We start from the raw sequence: 26,797 nt of genomic DNA, 5'->3' as shown, positions 1-26,797 counted from the left end.
AGTAAGTGCGGAGCGACAGGAGTGACGTGGCGGCGCGGAATTTGGAAGCTGGTCAAATTTGATTTTTTCGAATCCTGTATTAAAAAACGAAAGGGGAAAAAAACCACCTGTTTGAATTACTCCTTTTAAACGGTCTGGAAGAACATTCCGTATGTATAAATCATTATTGCTGTCTTCCAGGATTCCCTTGTTCTAAATATGACTTGATTTCATTTACAGGGCAGCTTTAGAAGAAGTTGAAGGGGATGTAACTGAACTGGAACTGAAACTTGATAAGGTAAAAAATGTAATAATTATATAAATATTTTATCAGAGGTGTCGCCATATTGAATGTAAAGTTATATAAAGAACCTTCCCATACTTGGATAGTGCTGCCATTTTAAAGAAATGTTTGTGCTAAACAGACATTTTAATCCCTCCTAGAAATATTCTTCGACGTGTTCCCATTGTTTCCTTAGTATGTATGTAATGTGCAGGTAATCAGTAGGAAAATAGTGTTACTTAACTCTAAAAGGCAAAGGCTGCTGTTTTTATATGATCTTCCCAAAAAACGATGCAATCTATTTTTAGGGTGCTGCAGTATACACATTGAGGCATTGTCTGCAGTAGGAAAAAAGCACAGAGGCAAGAAATCCTGGCCCTTTTGAATGAATTTGATAACCGTTCGTAGTAAAAAAACAATAATAAATAACCTTGTTTATTATTTTAACTATTTTCATAGTAATGTGCCATTTCCAGCCATGGTTTTCTGTTGAGCAGGATTCTGTTTAGAAAGTGCAAATCCCCCAGTTCTCAGGGTGAAGATGCAAATTACAATGCTAGTCATCTATTTGTAATTGGATACGTACAAGCATTTTGAGACCCTCTTTGAACCATTACACACAAACACACAAATATATATATATATATTTACTTATTTTTTACTTGCTGCAGTTTGAAAAGCTGTAATTGTATTTGTACCTTTTTATAGTGTTTGCCACTTCTGGTTATTGAACACTCCATTTAACCCAATAAAAAGGCGCATTTCCTCTTGCCCAATTTTATTTGTTTTGCTTTAATAAATTCAGCAGTTCCTTGCCTTTACGGCAATGCAATTATCTAAGCTTCCGATCGATTCATTCTCACGTGATCGATCAGCAAAGATCCTGCTTCCCCGGGCACGCAATATGGCCTCCTATTTCAAAAGAGGAAGTTACATAGTTACATAGTTACATAGTTACATAGTAGATGAGGTTGAAAAAAGACTTCCGTCCATCAAGTTCAACCTATGCTAAATTTAGACAAATTTAGACAACAGATACTTTATCTTATATCTATACTTATTGATCCAGAGGAAGGCAAACAAAAAACCCCATTAAGGGGAAAAATTAATTCCTTCCTGACTCCAAGAATTGGCAATCGGATTAATCCCTGGATCAACATCCTTCCCATGTATTCTTATTTGGTATATCCCTGTATACCTTTCCCATTTAAAAAGATGTCCAATCTATTTTTTGAACAAATCTATTGTATCGGCCATCACAGTCTGCATGGGTAATGAATTCCACATTTTAACTGCCCTTACTGTAAAGAACCCTTTCCTTTGTTGCTGGTGAAATTTCCTTTCCTCCAACCTTAAGGGATGGCCCCGAGTCCTTTGTACTGCCCGTGGGATGAATAGTTCTTTTGAAAGCTCCTTGTATTGTCCTCGACTATATTGGTATATAGTTATCATATCCCCTCTTAAGACAACTCTTTTCTAATGTAAATAAATCTAATTTAGCTAGCCTCTCCTCATAAGTTAGATTATTCATCGCCTTTATTAATTTGGTGGCTCTTCTCCGCACTCTCTCTAGTTCCATAATGTCTTTTCTAAGGAGTGGTGCCCAAAATTGGACTCCATACTCAAGGTGTGGTCGTACTAATGCTTTGTAAAGGGGCATAATTATGTTTACTTCCCTTCCATCCATTGCCTGTTTAATGCAAGATAAGATCTTGTTTGCCTTTGCAGCTACTGTATGACTTTGGGCACTATTGCTAAGCCTTCTGTCTACAAACACTCACAAAACCCTTTCCTTTGTTGCTGGTGAAATTTCCTTTCCTCCAACCTTAAGGGATGGCCCCGAGTCCTTTGTACTGCCTGTGGGATGAATAGTTCTTTTGAAAGCTCCTTGTATTGTCCCTGAATATATTTGTATATACATATTAGTTATCATATCCCCTCTTAGACGCCTCTTTTCTAATGTAAATAAATCTAATTTAGCTAGCCTCTCCTCATAAGTTAGAATGTCCATCCCCTTTATTAATTTGGTGGCTCTTCTCTGCACTCTCTCTCTCTAGTTCCATAATGTCTTTTCTTAGGATTGGTGCCCAAAATTGTACTCCATATTCAAGGTGTGGTCTTACTAATGCTTTGTAAAGGGGCATCATTATGTTTACTTCCCTTCCATCCATTTCCCGTTTGATGCAAGATAAGATCTTGTTTGCCTTTGCAGCTACTGCATGACATTGTGCACTATTGCTAAGCCTGCTGTCTACAAGCACTCCTAAATCCTTCTCCATCAAGGATTCCCCCAATATATCTCCATTTAATTTGTAAATCGCCTTTTTATTCTTGTATCCCAAATGCATAACCTTACATTTATCTGTATTAAACCTCATCTGCCATTTACCTGCCCACATTTCCAGTCTCTCCAAGTCCTTCTGAAGAGAAATTACATCCTGCTCTGATTCTATTACCTTACACAATTTAGTATCATCAGCAAAGATGGAGACTTTGCTCTCGATCCCAACCTCAAGGTCATTAATAAACAAGTTAAAAAGCAGGGGTCCCAGTACTGATCCCTGAGGTACTCCACTCACGACTTTAGCCCAACCTGAAAAAGTTCCATTTATGACAACCCTCTGTTGTCTGTCCTTAACCAGTTTTCAATCCAGGTGCATATATTATTACTGAGTCCAACTTTCTTTATTTTGTACACCAACCTCTTGTGTGAAACCGTATCAAAAGCCTTTGCAAAATCTAAGTAGACCACATCAACGGCATTACCCTGGTCTAGATTCCTACTTACCTCCTCAAAGAAACAAATAAGGTTAGTTTGGCAAGATCTATCCTTCATAAATCCATGCTGACTATTACTAATAATTTTATTTTCCATTAGGTATTCCTGACTATAATCCCGTATTAAACCTTCAAGTAGTTTCCCTACTATTGAAGTCAGGCTTACAGGTCTGTAATTTCCCGGTTGTGATCTAGCTCCCTTTTTAAATATAGGCACCACATCTGCTTTACGCCAATCTTGTGGTACTGAGCCTGTGGAAATGGAGTCCTTGAATATTAAATATAATGGTTTTGCTATTACTGAGCTTAACTCCTTGAGAACTCTTGGATGTTTGCCATCGGGGCCAGTCGCTTATGAACTTCTTCCTCCGTTAACAATTGTTCATTAATATGGAGGTTGTGGCTTCTATTGAACTTGATTCTTCCCTGGTAAACACAGAGGCAAAGAATTTGTTTAATACCTCAGCTTTTTCCTTATCTCCAATAATCTGCCTACCCATCTCACACTGAAAGGGTCCTATATTTTCTTTTATCATTTTTTTGTTATTAAGGTACTTACAGAACTTTTTAGGGTTGACCTTACTTTCTATTGCAATCCGTTTTTCATTATCCATTTTTGCTAATTTGATTGCCCTTTTGCAATTTTTGTTACATTCCTTATAATTCTGATACGATGTCTCTGTCCCTTCTGACTTAAAGAATCTAAACGCCTTCCTCTTCTTGTCCATTTCCTCCCCTACGTGTTTATTTCGCCACATTGGTTTTGACTTATTTCTTTTATCTTATACTATATTAGTGAAAGCACTGTATGTTTGCCTGCCTGCCTGCATGCATGCCTGCCTGCTGGATGTCCGGTGTCCCTAGGGGAAATCTCATTGGTCCCTTGGGCCGCCCCCGCACACCTCTCATTGGCCTGAGGCGGAGTGACGGCCCAAAGGACACACAGGGACACACACACACACACACAGGGACACACGGACACGGACACACACGGACACGGACACACACACACACACACACACACAGGGACACACACACACAGTAGGGGGGGTGTGTACATTAGCAGCATGTATAACCCGGGGGGGGGGGGGGCCTCACATACCCGCCGGAGCCTCCGCCTCTTCCTCCCCGAAATCAGCCTCCTCCTCTCCCCGTGTCTCCCGCGCTTTCAAACCCCCCCCCCCCCCCCCGGCGCCGTTACAGTCAGCGGAGCAGCGAGTGCCCGGGACACAGCGGGGGAGCGGCCACAACAAGCTGCCTCCCGCCTCAGTTCCACGTGGGAGCGGCCGGACGGGTGAGGGAGCTGCCGGACGGGTGAGTGAGCGGCTTTCACCCACCCCTCACCCCCCTTCAAATCACCTCCCCTCCACCCCCCCCCCCCCCCCCCCCCGGCGCCGCTACAGTCAGCGGAGCGAGCGAGCGCCCGGGACACAGCGGGGGAGCGGCCACAACAAGCTGCCTCCCGCCTCAGACCACGTGGGACCTTCCGGACGGGTGAGTGAGCGGCCTTCACCTCCCCTTCACCCCCCTTCACCTCCCCTCCACCCCCTGGCGCCGCTACAGTCAGCGGGGGAGCGAGCGCCCGGGACACAGCGGGGGAGCGGCCACAACAAGCTGCCTCCCGCCTCAGACCACGTGGGAGCGGCCGGACGGGTGAGGGAGCGGCCGGACGGGTGAGGGAGCTGCCGGACGGGTGAGGGAGCGCCCTTCACCTCCCCTCACCCCCCTTCACCTCCCCTCACCCCCCTTCACCTCACCTCCCCTCACCCACCCCTCACCTCCCCTCACTCCACTTCCCTTCCACCTCCCTCCACCCCCCCCTTCACCTCCCCTCCACCCCCCCTTCACCTCCCCTCCACCCCCCCCCTTCACCTCCCCTCCACCCCCCCCCCCCTTCACCTCCCCTCCACCCCCACCTTCACCTCCCCTCCACCCCCACCTTCACCCCCCCTTCACCTTCCCTTCACTCCCCCCTTACAACCTCCCACCACCTCCTCACCACCTCCACCCCCCAAAGCCAACCCCACCCCCCTTCCCAACTCCCCACCACCTCCCCCCCCTTCACTCACACACGTATACACACAGGTATACATACACATAATGTATACACACACACACACACGTATACACACACATGTATACACACACACACATGTATACACACACACACGTGTATACACACACACATGTGTATACACACACATGTGTATACACACACACACATGTGTATACACACACACACATGTGTATACACACACACATGTGTATACACACACACACATGTGTATACACACACACACATGTGTATACACACACACACATGTGTATACACACACACACATGTGTACACACACACACATGTGTACACACACACATGTGTACACACACACACATGTATACACACACACATGTATACACACACACATGTGTATACACACACACACGTATACACACACACATGTATACACACATACACATGTATACACACATACACATGTATACACACACACACACACATGTGTATACACACACAAACATGTGTACACACACACACAAATGTACACACACACACACACACTTATACACACACACACACACATACAATGTATACACACAAACATGTATACACACACACAAACATGTATACACGTGTATACACAAATGTGTATACACACACACGTGTATACACACACACACGTGTATACACACACACGTGTATACACACACACGTGTATACACACACACGTGTATACACACATGTGTATACACACACATACGTGTATACACACACACGTGTATACACATACACACACACGTACACATACACACACACATGTATACACACACACACATACAATGTATACACACAAACATGTATACACACACACACCCCAGCACCACCACATCAGCACACCGGTATCCCATGCCCCCCCAGCACACTGGCATTCTCGGCTCCCCACCATTCCCAGACCCCATCAACACCATCAGCACCCACACATCGCCACCTTTGCACCTCCCCCATCGGCACACCCACATCCGCACCCCCACATCAGCACCAAACCCTCCCAAATCAGCACACCAATACAATCACCATCAGTACAGCCACAGCAGCACTACCACCGCACATGGGCCGCGTGGACCACTCCCCACCCAAATGCCACACCCACACCACAAACATCCCGGGCAACGCCGGGGCTCTCAGCTAGTACTTATTAACCAAGGGTATACACTGATAAGTGTGCTTTTCTAACAATGTTTTAAAGACTGGCCATTTATCTTCTACATTTTCCCTGCAAAAACATCATCCCATTGTATTACTTGTAGATTAGACCTCAGTTTATTAAAATCTGCCTTTCCAAAGTTGAAGGTCTTTGTTGAACCCAAGTAATCTGGTTTTTGATCATTTATTTCAAACGAGACCATGTTATGATCACTATTACCCAAATGTTCCAGGACTTGAATATTTGTTATTACTTCTACATTGTTTGATATGACCAAATCCAGAACTGCCCCTCTCCTGGTTGGTTCCTCAATAATTTGGGTCATATAATTGTCTTTAAGCACCCCCAGAAACCTGTTCCCTTTTGTTGTAACGCTAATCTCATTGCCCCAGTCTATGTCTGGAAAATTAAAATCCCCCATTATGCAAACATGACTCAGTTTTGATGCCTTCTCCATTTGCAAAAGTATTTTAGCTTCCTCAATCTCACAGATATTTGGTGGTTTATAGCATATTCCCACAAACATTTTCTTTATACTTTTACCTCCACTGCTAATTTCTATCCACAAAGTCTCTACATTTTCATCATTCCCTTCATAGACATCATCCCTTATAATAGGTTTTAGATCCGGTTTAACATATAAACATACTCCACCTCCCCTTCTATTTGTTCGATCCTTCCAAAAAAGAGAATAACCCTCTAAATTAACTGTCCAGTCATGAGTTTCATCCCACTATGTTTCAGTAATGCCTATGATATCATACTGCTCCCTTGCAGCTATTAATTCAAGCTCCCCCATTTTATCTGGCAGGCTTCTTGCATTAGCAAGCATGCATTTCAGTTTTTTTTCAGCCTGTACTATTATCTTATCTGCTCCTTCCTTTCTGCGCCCACTTTGTTTAGTCTTTATAAGTTTTCTAGTATTATCTGTATTTACGATCGGTGTCTCACTGCTTGTCAAACTCGCACTTGCCCCCATTCTACCTCCATAACCCCTTGTATCCTCATCTATTCCATTTAGTTCATTATCTGTTTCATTCCCCTCCCCCCTCCATCCTAGTTTAAAATCTCCTCAAACCTTTTTAGCATTCTCCCCCCTAGCACAGAAGATCCCTCTTCATTGAGGTGCAATCCGTCCCTAGAATATAGATGGCACCTCTCAGAAAAGGAGTCCCAGTGCTCTAAAAACCCAAACCCCTCCTTCCTGCACCACTTTCTTAGCCATGCATTAACCTCCCTGATCTCTGACGGTCTCCCTGCGGTAGCGCATGGCACTGGTAGTATTTCAGAAAATACAACCTTGGAGGTCCTTGCCTTAAGCTTTTGGCCTAGATCCCTGTAATCATTTTTTAGGACCCTCCATCTTTCTCTAACTTTGTCATTGGGGCCAACGTGTACCAAGACCGCTGGGTCAATCCCAGCCCCCCCCAACAATCTGTCTACCCGATCCGCAATGTGCCGAACCTGAGCACCCGGGAGACAACAAACTGTTCGGTTCATGCGGTCCTGGCAACAGATTGCCCTATCTACCTTCCTAATAATGGAGTCCCCTACCACCACAATCTTTCTTGTATCTGAGCATCCCGAGTCCCCACTGTGCTGGAGGAACTATTCCCCTGGCTGCTAGAGGAATTAGTCTCCCCCAGCCTTGCCATTTCTGCCCCAACATTCCCAATATCTTCATTCAACATGGCAAATCTATTGGGATGTGTCAGATCAGAAACGACCTGCCTCTCCCTATTGCCCCTGCTTCCCTTCTAACTGTCACCCAGCTACCTTCCTGCTCCTCACTAACAGCGCCACCATCTGCACCACTAGTCGAAGCAAGGGCCTGCTCAGTGAGCTCTAATTCCCTTTCAAGATTGCCAATGTCCCTCAATATTGCAAGTTGCCTCTTCAGATCAGCAATCTCTGATTCTAAAGAGACCACACGCTCACACTTCTCACAGCGGTAGGCTAAGGCCCCGCTCCCTCCGTCAGCGCTCCCGCACTGCAGACAGGCGGGGCGCTGACAGACACAGACCGCGATATGCGGTCTGTAGGGAGCGGGAGCGGGAGGGGGGGCGTCGCTTGAGCGGAGGGACCCTCTACTCTCCCCCCCTCCCTCCCTCCATGGGCTCGGGCTGGCAATCATACACACACTCAGACACACACACACACAGACAGAGGCAGGCACTCACGCACTCAAACACACACACGCAGGCACTCTCTCACACACACACATGCACGCACGCAGGCAGGCACTCATACTCACACACACAGAGGCAGGCACTCACGCACTCAGGCACACACATACACAAACACAGATAGGCACTCAGACACACACATACACACACATAGACAGGCACTCACGCTGCTTTCCCCCCACACTCCTCCCCGCTCCCCGAAGCCTCTCCTCCTCCCGAAGCCTCCCCTCCTCATTGGCTCCCAGCCACACCACGTGACGCGTCAACGCTAGGGATCACCATTCTCTTGTATCCCGTAGCGGCTGACGCGTCACAGCGTGTAGTGAGCTGTGCAGCCAGGGGGGACCGGGACCGGCTCTGGCTCCGCAGGATTCCCCTGCTGGTGGGGAACTCGCGTGTGGCCGCCCGCGCCGCCGGGCGCACCGGGCCCCAGGCCGTATGCTCCTTGGAACAGCTGCTCCAAGTGCACATACATGTGGCAAGATGTGCATTGAGTGGCATTTTCAATCCTGCTTATTCTAGCAACTATAAAGTTTAGAAGTACTAACAGTAAACTGTACTTCAATAACTATACCTTGTTTATCCGCTTCCTTGTTCAAACTGCTTCTGGTTCTAACTGCACACACTTTAACCAACCAGCACATGAAATCAAACACACACATCAGTCAGTACATGCAAGCTCGTAGGAAGTAGTGTGACTTCCTAAATAGTTGCTATAGCAACGCAAATAAGCTTAACACATTAATCCTTAAAAACTGCATAGAGTGGGGGGAGGAGGAAGTAGTAAGTATGATCTAAAACTACACAACTGGTTTATTAAAAAAACAGGATTTTGAATGAAATGCTGCTTGGACATTTTAATCAGACAGACCACAGTCGTGTTGTTTTTATTGGGTTGAGCTCGGAGTGGTTTAATGAGAGCATCGTTGTCACCAGTGTATTAGTTGGAAAAGGAGCAAGACTTGACTTAGATTTATTGGGTACAGCAAGCGACAGAAAAGCCCAATGCTACATCCAATAAGACAAAAATACACAGTAAAATACTTATATATTCTCTTGAAAAAGGGACTTTTGGTTTAACCCTTTGGCCAAAGCGTTGTAAGCTTATGAGCCACGACAAGGCAGACACCTGTTCGCAAGTCCTAACACTACCAGATAAAATACTAATATATCTCTATTAGGATTAAAATTCTCATTTACCTCTATTAGGAGGGAGAAAGACCACCATTGGATCTATATCCAGTAGAATGAAAGGACCTATTTGAGAAGTGGGGAGGGGCTTAACCTGGGAAGGAGGAGCCACTAACCTCCAGCAGCTGAGACAGCTGAAAATAAATGAACAAAACACACAAAACCCCAGCAAGCTCTTTTTGGGAACCCCTGAGCCCCCACAAAATATATATGTATATGTGTCAAAAAGGAGAGCTATTGAGCGTGGCATATGTATACAACAAGCGACAGAGAAGCCCAATGCTACGTCCAATATGACAAAAATACACAGTAAAATACTTATATATTCTCTTGAAAAAGGGTAATTTTGTTTAACCCTTTGGCCAAAGCGTTTTAAGCTTGCGAGCCACGACAGGGCAGACACCTGTTCGCAAGTCCTAACTTGAGATTTATTGAGCACAAGAGTATTGTGCAAACATTGCTCTGTTTCTCTGCAGCTGGTGAAGCTCTGCATTGGGATGATTGATGCTGGAAAAGCTTTTTGTGCGGCCAACAAGCAATTTATGAATGGAATCCGGGACCTGGCCCAGTATTCTAGCAAGGACATTGTGATTGAGGTAAGCAATGTTTGTGCAAAACAAGAGAAAGCGGTGTGCAGCTATGCCCAGGTTACACACCGCATACAGGTATCCCAGGGCTCAGTGGGCAGAGCGGTGTGCGGCTGTGCCCCGGTTACACACCGCATGTATGTAACCCAGGGCTCAGTGGGCAGAGCGGTGTGCAGCTATGCCCCGGTTACACACCGCATGCAGGTAACCCAGGGCTCAGTGGGCAGAGCGGTGTGCGGCTGTGCCCCGGTTACGCACCGCATGTATGTAACCCAGGGCTCAGTGGGCAGAGCGGTGTGCGGATGTGCCCCGGTTACACACCGCATGTATGTAACCCAGGGCTCAGTGGGCAGAGCGGTGTGCGGCTGTGCCCCGGTTACACACCGCATGCAGGTAACCCAGGGCTCAGTGGGCAGAGCGGTGTGCGTATGTGCCCCGGTTACACACCGCATGTATGTAACCCAGGGCTCAGTGGGCAGAGCGGTGTGCGGCTGTGCCCCGGTTACACACCGCATGCAGGTATCCCAGGGCTCAGTGGGCAGAGCGGTGTGCGGCTGTGCCCCGGTTACACACCGCATGCAGGTAACCCAGGGCTCAGTGGGCAGAGCGGTGTGCGGCTGTGCCCCGGTTACACACCGCATGTATGTAACCCAGGGCTCAGTGGGCAGAGCGGTGTGCGGCTGTGCCCCGGTTACACACCGCATACAGGTAACCCAGGGCTCAGTGGGCAGAGCGGTGTGCGGCTGTGCCCCGGTTACACACCGCATGTATGTAACCCAGGGCTCAGTGGGCAGAGCGGTGTGCGGCTGTGCCCCGGTTACACACCGCATACAGGTATCCCAGGGCTCAGTGGGCAGAGCGGTGTGTGGCTGTGCCCCGGTTACACACCGCATGTATGTAACCCAGGGCTCAGTGGGCAGAGCGGTGTGCGGCTGTGCCCCGGTTACACACCGCATGTATGTAACCCAGGGCTCAGTGGGCAGAGCGGTGTGCGGCTGTGCCCCGTTTACACACCGCATGCAGGTAACCCAGGGCTCAGTGGGCAGAGCGGTGTGCGGCTGTGCCCCGGTTACACACCGCATGCAGGTAACCCAGGGCTCAGTGGGCAGAGCGGTGTGCGGCTGTGCCCCGGTTACACACCGCATGTATGTAACCCAGGGCTCAGTGGGCAGAGCGGTGTGCGGCTGTGCCCCGGTTACACACCGCATGCAGGTAAACCAGGGCTCAGTGGGCAGAGCGGTGTGCGGCTGTGCCCCGGTTACACACCGCATGTATGTAACCCAGGGCTCAGTGGGCAGAGCGGTGTGCGGCTGTGCCCCGGTTACACACCGCATGCAGGTAACCCAGGGCTCAGTGGGCAGAGCGGTGTGCGTCTGTGCCCCGGTTACACACCGCATGCAGGTAACCCAGGGCTCAGTGGGCAGAGCGGTGTGCGGCTGTGCCCCGGTTACACACCGCATGTATGTAACCCAGGGCTCAGTGGGCAGAGCGGTGTGCGGCTGTGCCCCGGTTACACACCGCATGCAGGTAACCCAGGGCTCAGTGGGCAGAGCGGTGTGCGGCTGTGCCCCGGTTACACACCGCATGTATGTAACCCAGGGCTCAGTGGGCAGAGCGGTGTGCGGCTGTGCCCCGTTTACACACCGCATGCAGGTAACCCAGGGCTCAGTGGGCAGAGCGGTGTGCGGCTGTGCCCCGGTTACACTCTGCATGCAGGTATCCCAGGGCTCAGTGGGCAGAGCGGTGTGCGGCTGTGCCCCGTTTACACACCGCATGCAGGTAACCCAGGGCTCAGTGGGCAGAGCGGTGTGCGGCTGTGCCCCGGTTACACACCGCATGTATGTAACCCAGGGCTCAGTGGGCAGAGCGGTGTGCGGATGTGCCCCGGTTACACACCGCATGCAGGTAACCCAGGGCTCAGTGGGCAGAGCGGTGTGCGGCTGTGCCCCGTTTACACACCGCATGCAGGTAACCCAGGGCTCAGTGGGCAGAGCGGTGTGCGGCTGTGCCCCGGTTACACACCGCATGCAGGTAACCCAGGGCTCAGTGGGCAGAGCGGTGTGCGGCTGTGCCCCGGTTACACACCGCATGCAGGTAACCCAGGGCTCAGTGGGCAGAGCGGTGTGCGGCTGTGCCCCGGTTACACACCGCATACAGGTAACCCAGGGCTCAGTGGGCAGAGCGGTGTGCGGCTGTGCCCCGGTTACACACCGCATGCAGGTAACCCAGGGCTCAGTGGGCAGAGCGGTGTGCGGCTGTGCCCCGGTTACACACCGCATGTATGTAACCCAGGGCTCAGTGGGCAGAGCGGTTTGCGGATGTGCCCCGGTTACACACCGCATGCAGGTAACCCAGGGCTCAGTGGGCAGAGCGGTGTGCGGCTGTGCCCCGGTTACACACCGCATGCAGGTAACCCAGGGCTCAGTGGGCAGAGCGGTGTGCGGCTGTGCCCCGGTTACACACCGCATGTATGTAACCCAGGGCTCAGTGGGCAGAGCGGTGTGCGGCTGTGCCCCGGTTACACACCGCATGCAGGTAACCCATGGCTCAGTGGGCAGAGCGGTGTGCGGCTGTGCCCCGGTTACACACCGCATACAGGTAACCCAGGGCTCAGTGGGCAGAGCGGTGTGCGGCTGTGCTCCGGTTACACACCGCATGCAGGTAACCCAGGGCTCAGTGGGCAGAGCGGTGTGCGGCTGTGCCCCGGTTACACACCGCATGCAGGTAACCCAGGGCTCAGTGGGCAGAGCGGTGTGCGGCTGTGCCCCGGTTACACACCGCATGCAGGTAACCCAGGGCTCAGTGGGCAGAGCGGTGTGCGGCTGTGCCCCGGTTACACACCGCATGCAGGTATCCCAGGGCTCAGTGGGCAGAGCGGTGTGCGGATGTGCCCCGGTTACACACCGCATGCAGGTATCCCAGGGCTCAGTGGGCAGAGCGGTGTGCGGCTGTGCCCCGGTTACACACCGCATACAGGTATCCCAGGGCTCAGTGGGCAGAGCGGTGTGCGGATGTGCCCCGGTTACACACCGCATGCATGTAACCCAGGGCTCAGTGGGGAGAGCGGTGTGCGGCTGTGCCCCGGTTACACACCGCATACAGGTATCCCAGGGCTCAGTGGGCAGAGCGGTGTGCGGCTGTGCCCCGGTTACACACCGCATGCAGGTAACCCAGGGCTCAGTGGGCAGAGCGGTGTGCGGCTGTGCCCCGGTTACACACCGCATGTATGTAACCCAGGGCAAAGTGGGCAGAGCGGTGTGCGGCTGTGCCCCGGTTACACACCGCATGCAGGTATCCCAGGGCTCAGTGGGCAGAGCGGTGTGCGGCTGTGCCCCGGTTACACACCGCATGCAGGTAACCCAGGGCTCAGTGGGCAGAGCGGTGTGCGGCTGTGCCCCGGTTACACACCGCATGTATGTAACCCAGTGCTCAGTGGGCAGAGCGGTGTGCGGATGTGCCCCGGTTACACACCGCATGCAGGTAACGCAGGGCTCAGTGGGCAGAGCGGTGTGCGGCTGTGCCCCGGTTACACACCGCATGTATGTAACCCAGGGCTCAGTGGGCAGAGCGGTGTGCGGCTGTGCCCCGGTTACACACCGCATGCAGGTAACCCAGGGCTCAGTGGGCAGAGCGGTGTGCGGCTGTGCCCCGGTTACACACCGCATGCATGTAACCCAGGGCTCAGTGGGCAGAGCGGTGTGCGGCTGTGCCCCGGTTACACACCGCATGCAGGTAACCCAGGGCTCAGTGGGCAGAGCGGTGTGCGGATGTGCCCCGGTTACACACCGCATGCAGGTAACCCAGGGCTCAGTGGGCAGAGCGGTGTGCGGATGTGCCCCGGTTACACACCGCATGTATGTAACCCAGGGCTCAGTGGGCAGAGCGGTGTGCGGCTGTGCCCCGGTTACACACCGCATGCAGGTATCCCAGGGCTCAGTGGGCAGAGCGGTGTGCGGCTGTGCCCCGGTTACACACCGCATGTATGTAACCCAGGGCTCAGTGGGCAGAGCGGTGTGCGGCTGTGCCCCGGTTACACACCGCATACAGGTAACCCAGGGCTCAGTGGGCAGAGCGGTGTACGGCTGTGCCCCGGTTACACACCGCATGCAGGTAACCCAGGGCTCAGTGGGCAGAGCGGTGTGCGGCTGTGCCCCGGTTACACACCGCATGTATGTAACCCAGGGCTCAGTGGGCAGAGCGGTGTGCGGCTGTGCCCCGGTTACACTCCGCATGCAGGTAACCCAGGGCTCAGTGGGCAGAGCGGTGTGCGGCTGTGCCCCGTTTACACACCGCATGCAGGTAACCCAGGGCTCAGTGGGCAGAGCGGTGTGCGGCTGTGCCCCGGTTACACACCGCATGCAGGTAACCAAGGGCTCAGTGGGCAGAGCGGTGTGCGGCTGTGCCCCGGTTACACACCGCATGTATGTAACCCAGGGCTCAGTGGGCAGAGCGGTGTGCGGCTGTGCCCCGGTTACACACCGCATGCAGGTAACCCAGGGCTCAGTGGGCAGAGCGGTGTGCGGCTGTGCCCCGGTTACACACCGCATGCAGGTAACCCAGGGCTCAGTGGGCAGAGCGGTGTGCGGCTGTGCCCCGGTTACACACCGCATACAGGTAACCCAGGGCTCAGTGGGCAGAGCGGTGTGCGGATGTGCCCCGGTTACACACCGCATGCAGGTAACCCAGGGCTCAGTGGGCAGAGCGGTGTGCGGCTGTGCCCCGGTTACACACCGCATGCAGGTAACCCAGGGCTCAGTGGGCAGAGCGGTGTGCGGCTGTGCCCCGGTTACACACCGCATGCAGGTAACCCAGGGCTCAGTGGGCAGAGCGGTGTGCGTATGTGCCCCGGTTACACACCGCATGTATGTAACCCAGGGCTCAGTGGGCAGAGCGGTGTGCGGCTGTGCCCCGGTTACACACCGCATGTATGTAACCCAGGGCTCAGTGGGCAGAGCGGTGTGCGGCTGTGCCCCGGTTACACACCGCATGCATGTAACCCAGGGCTCAGTGGGCAGAGCGGTGTGCGGCTGTGCCCCGGTTACACACCGCATGCAGGTAACCCAGGGCTCAGTGGGCAGAGCGGTGTGCGGCTGTGCCCCGGTTACACACCGCATGCAGGTAACCCAGGGCTCAGTGGGCAGAGCGGTGTGCGGATGTGCCCCGGTTACACACCGCATGCAGGTAACCCAGGGCTCAGTGGGCAGAGCGGTGTGCGGATGTGCCCCGGTTACACACCGCATGCAGGTATCCCAGGGCTCAGTGGGCAGAGCGGTGTGCGGCTGTGCCCCGGTTACACACCGCATGCAGGTAACCCAGGGCACAGTGGGCAGAGCGGTGTGCGGCTGTGCCCCGGTTACACACCGCATACAGGTATCCCAGGGCACAGTGGGCAGAGCGGTGTGCGGCTGTGCTCCGGTTACACACCGCATGTATGTAACCCAGGGCTCAGTGGGCAGAGCGGTGTGCGGATGTGCCCCGGTTACACACCGCATGCAGGTAACCCAGGGCTCAGTGGGCAGAGCGGTGTGCGGATGTGCCCCGGTTACACACCGCATGTATGTAACCCAGGGCTCAGTGGGCAGAGCGGTGTGCAGATGTGCCCCGGTTACACACCGCATGCAGGTAACCCAGGGCTCAGTGGGCAGAGCGGTGTGCGGCTGTGCCCCGGTTACACACCGCATGCAGGTAACCCAGGGCTCAGTGGGCAGAGCGGTGTGCGGCTGTGCCCCGGTTACACACCGCATACAGGTATCCCAGGGCTCAGTGGGGAGAGCGGTGTGCGGATGTGCCCCGGTTACACACCGCATGCAGGTAACCCAGGGCTCAGTGGGCAGAGCGGTGTGCGGCTGTGCCCCGGTTACACACCGCATGCAGGTAACCCAGGGCTCAGTGGGCAGAGCGGTGTGCGGCTGTGCCCCGGTTACACACCGCATGCAGGTAACCCAGGGCTCAGTGGGCAGAGCGGTGTGCGGCTGTGCCCCGGTTACACACCGCATACAGGTATCCCAGGGCTCAGTGGGGAGAGCGGTGTGCGGCTGTGCCCCGGTTACACACCGCATGCAGGTAACCCAGGGCTCAGTGGGCAGAGCGGTGTGCGGCTGTGCCCCGGTTACACACCGCATGTATGTAACCCAGGGCTCAGTGGGCAGAGCGGTGTGCGGCTGTGCCCCGGTTACACACCGCATGCAGGTAACTCAGGGCTCAGTGGGCAGAGCGGTGTGCGGCTGTGCCCCGGTTACACACCGCATGTATGTAACCCAGGGCTCAGTGGGCAGAGCGGTGTGCAGATGTGCCCCGGTTACACACCGCATGCAGGTAACCCAGGGCTCAGTGGGCAGAGCGGTGTGCGGCTGTGCCCCGGTTACACACCGCATGCAGGTAACCCAGGGCTCAGTGGGCAGAGCGGTGTGCGGCTGTGCCCCGGTTACACACCGCATGCAGGTAACCCAGGGCACAGTGGGCAGAGCGGTGTGCGGCTGTGCCCCGGTTACACACCGCATACAGGTATCCCAGGGCTCAGTGGGGAGAGCGGTGTGCGGATGTGCCCCGGTTACACACCGCATGCAGGTAACCCAGGGCTCAGTGGGCAGAGCGGTGTGCGGCTGTGCCCCGGTTACACACCGCATGCAGGTAACCCAGGGCTCAGTGGGGAGAGCGGTGTGCGGCTGTGCCCCGGTTACACACCGCATACAGGTATCCCAGGGCTCAGTGGGCAGAGCGGTGTGCGGCTGTGCCCCGGTTACACACCGCATGTATGTAACCCAGGGCTCAGTGGGCAGAGCGGTGTGCGGCTGTGCCCCGGTTACACACCGCATACAGGTAACCCAGGGCTCAGTGGGCAGAGCGGTGTGCGGCTGTGCCCCGGTTACACACCGCATGCAGGTAACCCAGGGCTCAGTGGGCAGAGCGGTGTGCGGCTGTGCCCCGGTTACACACCGCATGTATGTAACCCAGGGCTCAGTGGGCAGAGCGGTGTGCGGCTTTGCCCCGGTTACACACCGCATGCATGTAACCCAGGGCTCAGTGGGCAGAGCAGTGTGCGGCTATGCCCCGGTTACACACCGCATGTATGTAACCCAGGGCTCAGTGGGCAGAGCGGTGTGCGGCTGTGCCCCGGTTACACACCGCATGCAGGTAACCCAGGGCTCAGTGGGCAGAGCGGTGTGCGGCTGTGCCCCGGTTACACACCGCATGCAGGTAACCCAGGGCTCAGTGGGCAGAGCGGTGTGCGGCTGTGCCCCGGTTACACACCGCATGTATGTAACCCAGGGCTCAGTGGGCAGAGCGGTGTGCGGCTTTGCCCCGGTTACACACCGCATGCAGGTAACCCAGGGCTCAGTGGGCAGAGCGGTGTGCGGCTGTGCCCCGGTTACACACCGCATGCAGGTAACCCAGGGCTCAGTGGGCAGAGCGGTGTGCGGATGTGCCCCGGTAACACACCGCATGCAGGTAACCCAGGGCTCAGTGGGCAGAGCGGTGTGCGGCTGTGCCCCGGTTACACACCGCATGTATGTAACCCAGGGCTCAGTGGGCAGAGCGGTGTGCGGATGTGCCCCGGTTACACACCGCATGTATGTAACCCAGGGCACAACGCTCATAGTGCATTAAATGATATATTAGCATATACAATAAGGTAAGGTGAGTAATGTGCGTACATCAAAATAATTGAACAAATGCAGTTAGGGATAATGTTACCCAACGCCTCAGGAAACCGGAACAAGTGTCCTCACAGGGGTTTTGGCGCTGGTACCTCGGATGCAGGATCCCAGTAGTTGAAAGGTAAGTGAAGAGTCTCTACACAGTTCTTTTACCCACAGGGCACGAGTCCAACGTCTGCTGCTGCCGCATGCAGTTGTTTGCCAGTCCACAGCTCCACGCCGGCTGGATTCTCTCACTCCCCTCCGTGCACAGCACTTCCGGGTCAATGACGTCACCGCGGGGGAGATGGCTGGTATTAGCGCCGTGTAGACTCGATCAGCTCGCGTAATGGGGTGATGGTTAGAGGTAGAGGTTAGGATTGCAGTTCTTGACCAGTCATCCAACGCGTTTCGAAACCCGTAGGTTTCTTCTTCAGGGAATAAAATAAAGTGGTTCCGGATGGATTCTAAATACTACACAAACGTGCCTCATTGGCTGAGCTATCTACACTAACAGCCAATGGGGAAGTAGTGGAGGCGGGTCAAAAGGTCCCGGTTTCGCGCGTCACTGATTGTCAATAGCAACAAAACATAAACATACAAAAAACTTTATTAACAACGACAAATCAAAACAAGCGCGATTGATGGTAGCTAAAATACAAAGAAACAGTGTTAAAACATGATAAAAAACATAGTGCACTTGTGCATCAGTGGCCAGGCAAACTAGGATGGCTATCCTAATATATAATATAAACCACAGATGAAGAAGAAAAACGAAAAGTATACAAAGCCGATTTGTAACTAAAGAGCAGCAAGGTGCAGCAAGGTGATTCAGAGCAACCATAATTCATAATAAAAAAAGCTTCTCATGATAGGTGACTAAAAAGACAAAGAGATAAAAATTAAAACTTCTAGACTAATAAAATTATTAAAATTATGAGGTAGTATGTAGGAACTTAATACAGGGACCAAATGTCTATATCTTCATTTAAACCCCCCGGATACAAGGTATTTAGTTTATGTATCCAGAAGGTTTCCTGTCTTGAAAGTTCTTTTACTCTGTCTCCCCCTCTCCTATTTTGGGGTATAAACTTAATACCTTTGAATAATAGAGAGGAGGGATCACAGTTGTGGGATTGTGCATAGTGCTTTGAAATGCTGTGCTTCATGAACCCTATTTTGATGTTGCGCAGGTGTTCTTGGATGCGCACTTTCAAAGGGCGCTTAGTGCGTCCCACATAGAGAAGGCCACACGGACACTCTAATAAGTAAACCACATGGTCAGTTTTGCAGTATATAAAATCATTAATATTATGTACTTCTCCATTTGTACATTTAAAAGTTTTTCTATCAGGGTGCAAATGTTTGCAAACTGAGCACTTCCCACACTTGAAATTCCCAATTGGTTTAGTACTTAACCATTTGGTATCCACACTAGGATGTTCAGTTAGTTTTATATCACTTGGTGATAGTGTGTTTTTTAAATTTTTGGCTCTTCTGTAAATAAATTTTGGGAATTCCGAGAGGTGAGCACCCAGTAGCAAATCGTTTGATAAAATAGACCAATGTTTTCTTATGATTTTCTCAATTTGCCCCGTCATTGAATTAAAGTTAGTGATAAAAGGGACGTTACATTTACCCTCATCTTCCTGGGGGGTTTTACTTTTTTTATGTTTTGTTAATAGCATTGTTTTTCTATCAAGTTTTCTTATTTTGTTCAAATCTTTATTTAGTTTCTCTAGACGATAGCCCCTCTCTAAAAATCTTAATGTCAATTTCTTAGCTTGTTCCTCGAAGTCCACTTCCGTACTACAGTTCTTCTTCAACCTATAATATTGACCGCTGGGGATGTTCGATATCCATGTTTTTTTGTGGTTACTTGTGGCAACAAGGAGGTTGTTGCAATCAACCTCCTTGAAAAAGGTTTTTGTTACCACAGTCCCCTCAGCTGAGGTTATAAGGTTAAGGTCTAGGAAGTGGACTTCTGTCTCATGCTCTACATGTGTAAAAGTGAGATTTTTATCATTGTTATTTAAATACTGTAGGAATTGGTTGGTTGAACAATGGTCGCCGTCCCATATGCACAGGATGTCATCTATGAACCGACGCCATACAATGATGTTTGCCTTGAAAGGGTTGTTGTTATAAATGTATTCCTCTTCCCATCTTCCCATGTACAGGTTTGCGAAACTGGGGGCAAATCTCGTGCCCATTGCAGTTCCGCAAACCTGTAGAAAGAATTCATCAAGGAACATGAAATAATTATGCTTCAAGATGTATCTGATAGAGTCGATAACAAATTGGCTATTAAGGGGATTTAGAGTAACATCATTCAATAAGAAGGATTGAACAGCATTTAGACCCTCCTCATGTGGGATGTTAGTATACAGCGGTCAATATTATAGGTTGAAGAAGAACTGTAGTACGGAAGTGGACTTCGAGGAACAAGCTAAGAAATTGACATTAAGATTTTTAGAGAGGGGCTATCGTCTAGAGAAACTAAATAAAGATTTGAACAAAATAAGAAAACTTGATAGAAAAACAATGCTATTAACAAAACATAAAAAAAGTAAAACCCCCCAGGAAGATGAGGGTAAATGTAACGTCCCTTTTATCACTAACTTTAATTCAATGACGGGGCAAATTGAGAAAATCATAAGAAAACATTGGTCTATTTTATCAAACGATTTGCTACTGGGTGCTCACCTCTCGGAATTCCCAAAATTTATTTACAGAAGAGCCAAAAATTTAAAAAACACACTATCACCAAGTGATATAAAACTAACTGAACATCCTAGTGTGGATACCAAATGGTTAAGTACTAAACCAATTGGGAATTTCAAGTGTGGGAAGTGCTCAGTTTGCAAACATTTGCACCCTGATAGAAAAACTTTTAAATGTACAAATGGAGAAGTACATAATATTAATGATTTTATATACTGCAAAACTGACCATGTGGTTTACTTATTAGAGTGTCCGTGTGGCCTTCTCTATGTGGGACGCACTAAGCGCCCTTTGAAAGTGCGCATCCAAGAACACCTGCGCAACATCAAAATAGGGTTCATGAAGCACAGCATTTCAAAGCACTATGCACAATCCCACAACTGTGATCCCTCCTCTCTATTATTCAAAGGTATTAAGTTTATACCCCAAAATAGGAGAGGGGGAGACAGAGTAAAAGAACTTTCAAGACAGGAAACCTTCTGGATACATAAACTAAATACCTTGTATCCGGGGGGTTTAAATGAAGATATAGACATTTGGTCCCTGTATTAAGTTCCTACATAATACCTCATAATTTTAATAATTTTATTAGTCTAGAAGTTTTAATTTTTATCTCTTTGTCTTTTTAGTCACCTATCATGAGAAGCTTTTTTTATTATGAATTATGGTTGCTCTGAATCACCTTGCTGCACCTTGCTGCTCTTTAGTTACAAATCGGCTTTGTATACTTTTCGTTTTTCTTCTTCATCTGTGGTTTATATTATATATTAGGATAGCCATCCTAGTTTGCCTGGCCACTGATGCACAAGTGCACTATGTTTTTTATCATGTTTTAACACTGTTTCTTTGTATTTTAGCTACCATCAATCGCGCTTGTTTTGATTTGTCGTTGTTAATAAAGTTTTTTGTATGTTTATGTTTTGTTGCTATTGACAATCAGTGACGCGCGAAACCGGGACCTTTTGACCCGCCTCCACTACTTCCCCATTGGCTGTTAGTGTAGATAGCTCAGCCAATGAGGCACGTTTGTGTAGTATTTAGAATCCATCCGGAACCACTTTATTTTATTCCCTGAAGAAGAAACCTACGGGTTTCGAAACGCGTTGGATGACTGGTCAAGAACTGCAATCCTAACCTCTACCTCTAACCATCACCCCATTACGCGAGCTGATCGAGTCTACACGGCGCTAATACCAGCCATCTCCCCCGCGGTGACGTCATTGACCCGGAAGTGCTGTGCACGGAGGGGAGTGAGAGAATCCAGCCGGCGTGGAGCTGTGGACTGGCAAACAACTGCATGCGGCAGCAGCAGACGTTGGACTCGTGCCCTGTGGGTAAAAGAACTGTGTAGAGACTCTTTACTTACCTTTCAACTACTGGGATCCTGCATCCGAGGTACCAGCGCCAAAACCCCTGTGAGGACACTTGTTCCGGTTTCCTGAGGCGTTGGGTAACATTATCCCTAACTGCATTTGTTCAATTATTTTGATGTACGCACATTACTCACCTTACCTTATTGTATATGCTAATATATCATTTAATGCACTATGAGCGTTGTGCGCTGTGTCTTTTCTGTTTTTATCTGTTAGCTTAGGGGGTCCCTGAGCCCCCCCTCCATCGCAGCTGCAGACGCTCAAATTAAGGTCACGTTATTTTATCTAATCACATTTTATCACGTTATTTTACCAGTAGTTGCGCACCTTATTTTCTTTTCACATGTAACCCAGGGCTCAGTGGGCAGAGCGGTGTGCGGATGTGCCCCGGTTACACACCGCATGTATGTAACCCAGGGCTCAGTGGGCAGAGCGGTGTGCGGCTGTGCCCCGGTTACACACCGCATGTATGTAACCCAGGGCTCAGTGGGGAGAGCGGTGTGCGGCTGTGCCCCGGTTACACACCGCATGCAGGTATCCCAGGGCTCAGTGGGCAGAGCGGTGTGCGGCTGTGCCCCGGTTACACACCGCATGCAGGTAACCCAGGGCTCAGTGGGCAGAGCGGTGTGCGGATGTGCCCCGGTTACACACCGCATGTATGTAACCCAGGGCTCAGTGGGCAGAGCGGTGTGCGGCTGTGCCCCGGTTACACACCGCATGTATGTAACCCAGGGCTCAGTGGGCAGAGCGGTGTGCGGCTGTGCCCCGGTTACACTCCGCATGCAGGTAACCCAGGGCTCAGTGGGCAGAGCGGTGTGCGGATGTGCCCCGGTTACACACCGCATGCAGGTAACCCAGGGCTCAGTGGGCAGAGCGGTGTGCGGCTGTGCCCCGGTTACACACCGCATGCAGGTAACCCAGGGCTCAGTGGGCAGAGCGGTGTGCGGCTGTGCCCCGGTTACACACCGCATGTATGTAACCCAGGGCTCAGTGGGCAGAGCGGTGTGCGGCTGTGCCCCGGTTACACACCGCATGTATGTAACCCATGGCTCAGTGGGGAGAGCGGTGTGCGGCTGTGCCCCGGTTACACACCGCATACAGGTAACCCAGGGCTCAGTGGGCAGAGCGGTGTGCGGATGTGCCCCGGTTACACACCGCATGCAGGTAACCCAGGGCTCAGTGGGCAGAGCGGTGTGCGGATGTGCCCCGGTTACACACCGCATGCAGGTAACCCAGGGCTCAGTGGGCAGAGCGGTGTGCGGCTGTGCCCCGGTTACACACCGCATACAGGTAACCCAGGGCTCAGTGGGCAGAGCGGTGTGCGGCTGTGCCCCGGTTACACTCCGCATGCAGGTAAACCAGGGCTCAGTGGGAAGAGCGGTGTGCGGCTGTGCCCCGGTTACACACCGCATGCAGGTATCCCAGGGCTCAGTGGGGAGAGCGGTGTGCGGCTGTGCCCCGGTTACACACCGCATGCAGGTAACCCAGGGCTCAGTGGGCAGAGCGGTGTGCGGCTGTGCCCCGGTTACACACCGCATGCAGGTAACCCAGGGCTCAGTGGGGAGAGCGGTGTGCGGCTGTGCCCCGGTTACACACCGCATACAGGTATCCCAGGGCTCAGTGGGGAGAGCGGTGTGCGGCTGTGCCCCGGTTACACACCGCATGTATGTAACCCAGGGCTCAGTGGGCAGAGCGGTGTGCGGCTGTGCCCCGGTTACACACCGCATGCAGGTAACCCAGGGCTCAGTGGGCAGAGCGGTGTGCGGCTGTGCCCCGGTTACACACCGCATGTATGTAACCCAGGGCTCAGTGGGCAGAGCGGTGTGCGGCTGTGCCCCGGTTACACACCGCATGCAGGTAACCCAGGGCTCAGTGGGCAGAGCGGTGTGCGGCTGTGCCCCGGTTACACACCGCATGCTGGTAACCCAGGGCTCAGTGGGGAAGTGCTTTCCTGTAATATTTTCATGCCCAACATCCTAGTTACTGGCTCAATCTGTTCTGATTTATTTGTTCTCCAGCACGAGGCTTCACTTTGGATAGAGAAAGTAGTTCTTGCCGTATCTAAGACATTTTATGCTGCTCACATGGTCATTACAATAAGTGGGACTCCTGACGTTTTGCTTGCCATTGTTAAGATCTGAGACAACAATGGAGCTTTGCAGAAGCTAATATTTTATCTCGATCTTTCTACAGAGCAGCTTGACAAAGTTCTCTAACAGTCTACATGAGATGATCAATTACCATACAGTAAGTGGTTTATTTGTGGGTGATATATATATATACACACAGCAAGTTTCCTCTGTAACGTCCCCAATACAAATTGAATGAAGAATGCAGTACAGAAATATTATAGCAATAAAGTTCTGATGACGATTAAATGGAATGTTACGATATTCAATTTTTAAAAAGGATAGGTACACAGGGATATACCAAATAAGTAAACATGGGAAGGACGCTGATCCAGGGAGTAATCTGATTGCCAATTCTTGGAGTCAGGAAGGAATTTAATTTTCTCCTTATAAGATATCATTGGATAATGTGTCACTGGGGTTTTTTGTTTGCCTTCCTCAGGATCAAGATACTGTAAGTATAGATATAGGATAAAGTATCTGTTGTCTAAATTTAGCATAGGTTGAACTTGATGGACGCATGTTTTTTTTTCAACCTCATCAACTATGTAACTTTCCCAATAGTTTAAGACACTTTTTTTTGTATTGGATTTAAAGTCTTATTGATGTGTAAAAATGTGCATTACGTCTCATTCTGTTAGAATATCTCTTGTTACCGCACACAACTGTTTCTGCACAAATTTGTAGTCTTGATTCTGTTATCACATATTGAAAACCTTGGTTTATAACTTAACTATTCATTCTAAATCTCACTGACCATTTTAATCCCATTTTGGAGAAATTCCACCCAGCGTTTAAAGATATTTTGTATTATTTTTTGTACCTTAAATAATGAGTTTGTATGTATTGCGTTTGCACCTGTTCTCATTATTTGGAATGTCAAATGGTCTCTTCAGAGAACATTCAGTTTGAAGCACTTTACAACCAAGTCTGTAGAAATGTAAACCGTGGGAACAAATACTTACAGATGCAAGAAAAGAGCTCCTTTTTAATAGCACTCAGATCCAAAGAAATTAAAAGGTTTGCATGTTTAATACATAACTGTTAATAATGGGACCTTGTTTTGGAAAAGACGGGCAAGCAATGACCATTAGACGACACGTAGACGTTAAATGAAAGGATCTCGTCACTGTCACGGGAGACCAGGCAATTTACACCTTTTTATCCGGATCATGCATTGAGCAAAACAAGATAATGAAATAAATTGTAAATTTATTCACAGCAAAGGCAAACAAACAATGTTACACAAAATACAGGCAAAAAACACACTTACTTGGGACTGGGGTAAAACGCTAGACTCTACTAGGTGCAGGGAATCCTAATGAGGATTTTCCCTTGATAACAGTTGCAAAAAACAGAACAGAAAATATTCCAGGCAGCTTTAGCTGAAGCAGCCTTTTTCTTGCTGGAGACTTGAAATTTATAATCCAAGAATCTGGAGAAAACTTTGAGAATCTTTAGAATCTTGAGAGAACTTGGAGAACTAAATATCTGATTTGCGTAGGGGTTTATAATGTAAAACTTGACACTGCTTGTTGTCCACCAGTGCTCTGTAATCTGTTTTTTTATCTTGAGAGCGCAACTCTGATGGAGTCCGTCAGATGTGTTAGAAATTTGGATTTGATGGAGTTCATGTTGGAAAAGGCTGGTTACCAAAGATAGGTGGAACCACCAAACAGGGATGCCACTTTCACTGCTGCTGTGCGGATGTTATGTACTTGTTTGTATCCACAAGAGTCTAGAAATTAGTGGCAGATAGCCTTGTTTTCCACGGACGGTCATTTTGAAGGCTGACAATCTCCATTTCCATAGTGGCTATGCAGCACACACATTTGTTTAGAAATGTTCCTTACATCTACTTCCATGATGGGGTTTGAAGTAAACACCATTCCAGCTGCTCAAAATCACTAAATCTGTCGGAGATTACAGTGTATGTCATTGTCCAGGAGTCCGGCATCTGCTTTTATTTATCGCACAGGACAATGCTGCATTTTCCTTTTCTGCTCTTGCCGTACCAAAAGGTTAAGTTTTGACTTGAAAGTTTTTACTGCACTAATCATGTTGGCAATTGTCTTCTTTTTCCCTTGCAATTCCCAGCTCAGGGTTTTCAATTTCTCTGTTATATCTGTTAGAAATGCCAAATCAGGCTACCACGCAATGCTTGATAATTGGGTGGTCTCTTTGTTTCTTGACTCCATTAAAGCTTTGATTTCTGGCAAAAGTGAAAAATCGATGCAGTATTTTTACCTTGCTATGCAACTGGATTTGTGTGTGCAGCAAAAGATCGCCATAGTCGCCTGACCGGTCGTCCAGAAATTACGAAACATCAGTACTGTCTGGCCTTTGCACGAATCAATTTAATAATCCTAACAGGAGCCATAACTGTGTGCTACCCTTCTCCACCCACACACACTTCGCGTGTGCTCTTCCTCCCCCCCCAGCATGCACTTGTGTTGGAAAAATGTAAAAATTAGCATGAGCGAGAAGTGTTGAGGAAGCTAAGCACATAGTGGGAAAATTGTGCTTTGGAAAAGTCATCTAGGAGCACCTTAAGGCCTCGGACATGGTCAAAAAGACAGTGCTGAGGCGCAATGAGGGGAAACTTTATCCCTTTCAGAGCGGCTTTAGACGGCGCTTCTGCAGGCGTGCGGAGGCGTGTGGAATTTCAGCCGACAGACCAATTTTAGATTTCCCTCTGAGGGAAGCACA

General features: G+C 50.4%; 1 protein-coding gene across 4 annotated transcripts in view; it reads left to right on the top strand.

The window, feature by feature from the left end:
* The window catches only part of ACAP2 (ArfGAP with coiled-coil, ankyrin repeat and PH domains 2), a 127,862-nt gene that overhangs the window by 29,828 nt on the left and 71,237 nt on the right, over nt 1-26,797 (top strand). For 2 of the 4 annotated variants that reach the window (XM_075571110.1, XM_075571109.1), the window contains exons 2-4: nt 220-277; nt 10,115-10,234; nt 24,153-24,206. In XM_075571110.1, the coding sequence (XP_075427225.1) occupies nt 220-277; nt 10,115-10,234; nt 24,153-24,206 (232 nt within the window). Of the gene's footprint in view, nt 1-219; nt 278-2,955; nt 3,072-10,114; nt 10,235-24,152; nt 24,207-26,797 lie in introns of those variants that run through there. The other 2 variants (XM_075571111.1, XM_075571112.1) reach the window with 2 other exon arrangements.

The sequence above is a fragment of the Ascaphus truei genome, chromosome 14 (genome assembly GCF_040206685.1).
Source record: "Ascaphus truei isolate aAscTru1 chromosome 14, aAscTru1.hap1, whole genome shotgun sequence".
NCBI classification, from domain to species: domain Eukaryota; kingdom Metazoa; phylum Chordata; class Amphibia; order Anura; family Ascaphidae; genus Ascaphus; species Ascaphus truei.
The sequence above is the reverse complement of the archived record's forward strand: the minus strand, read 5'-3'. Positions and strand labels throughout refer to the sequence as shown.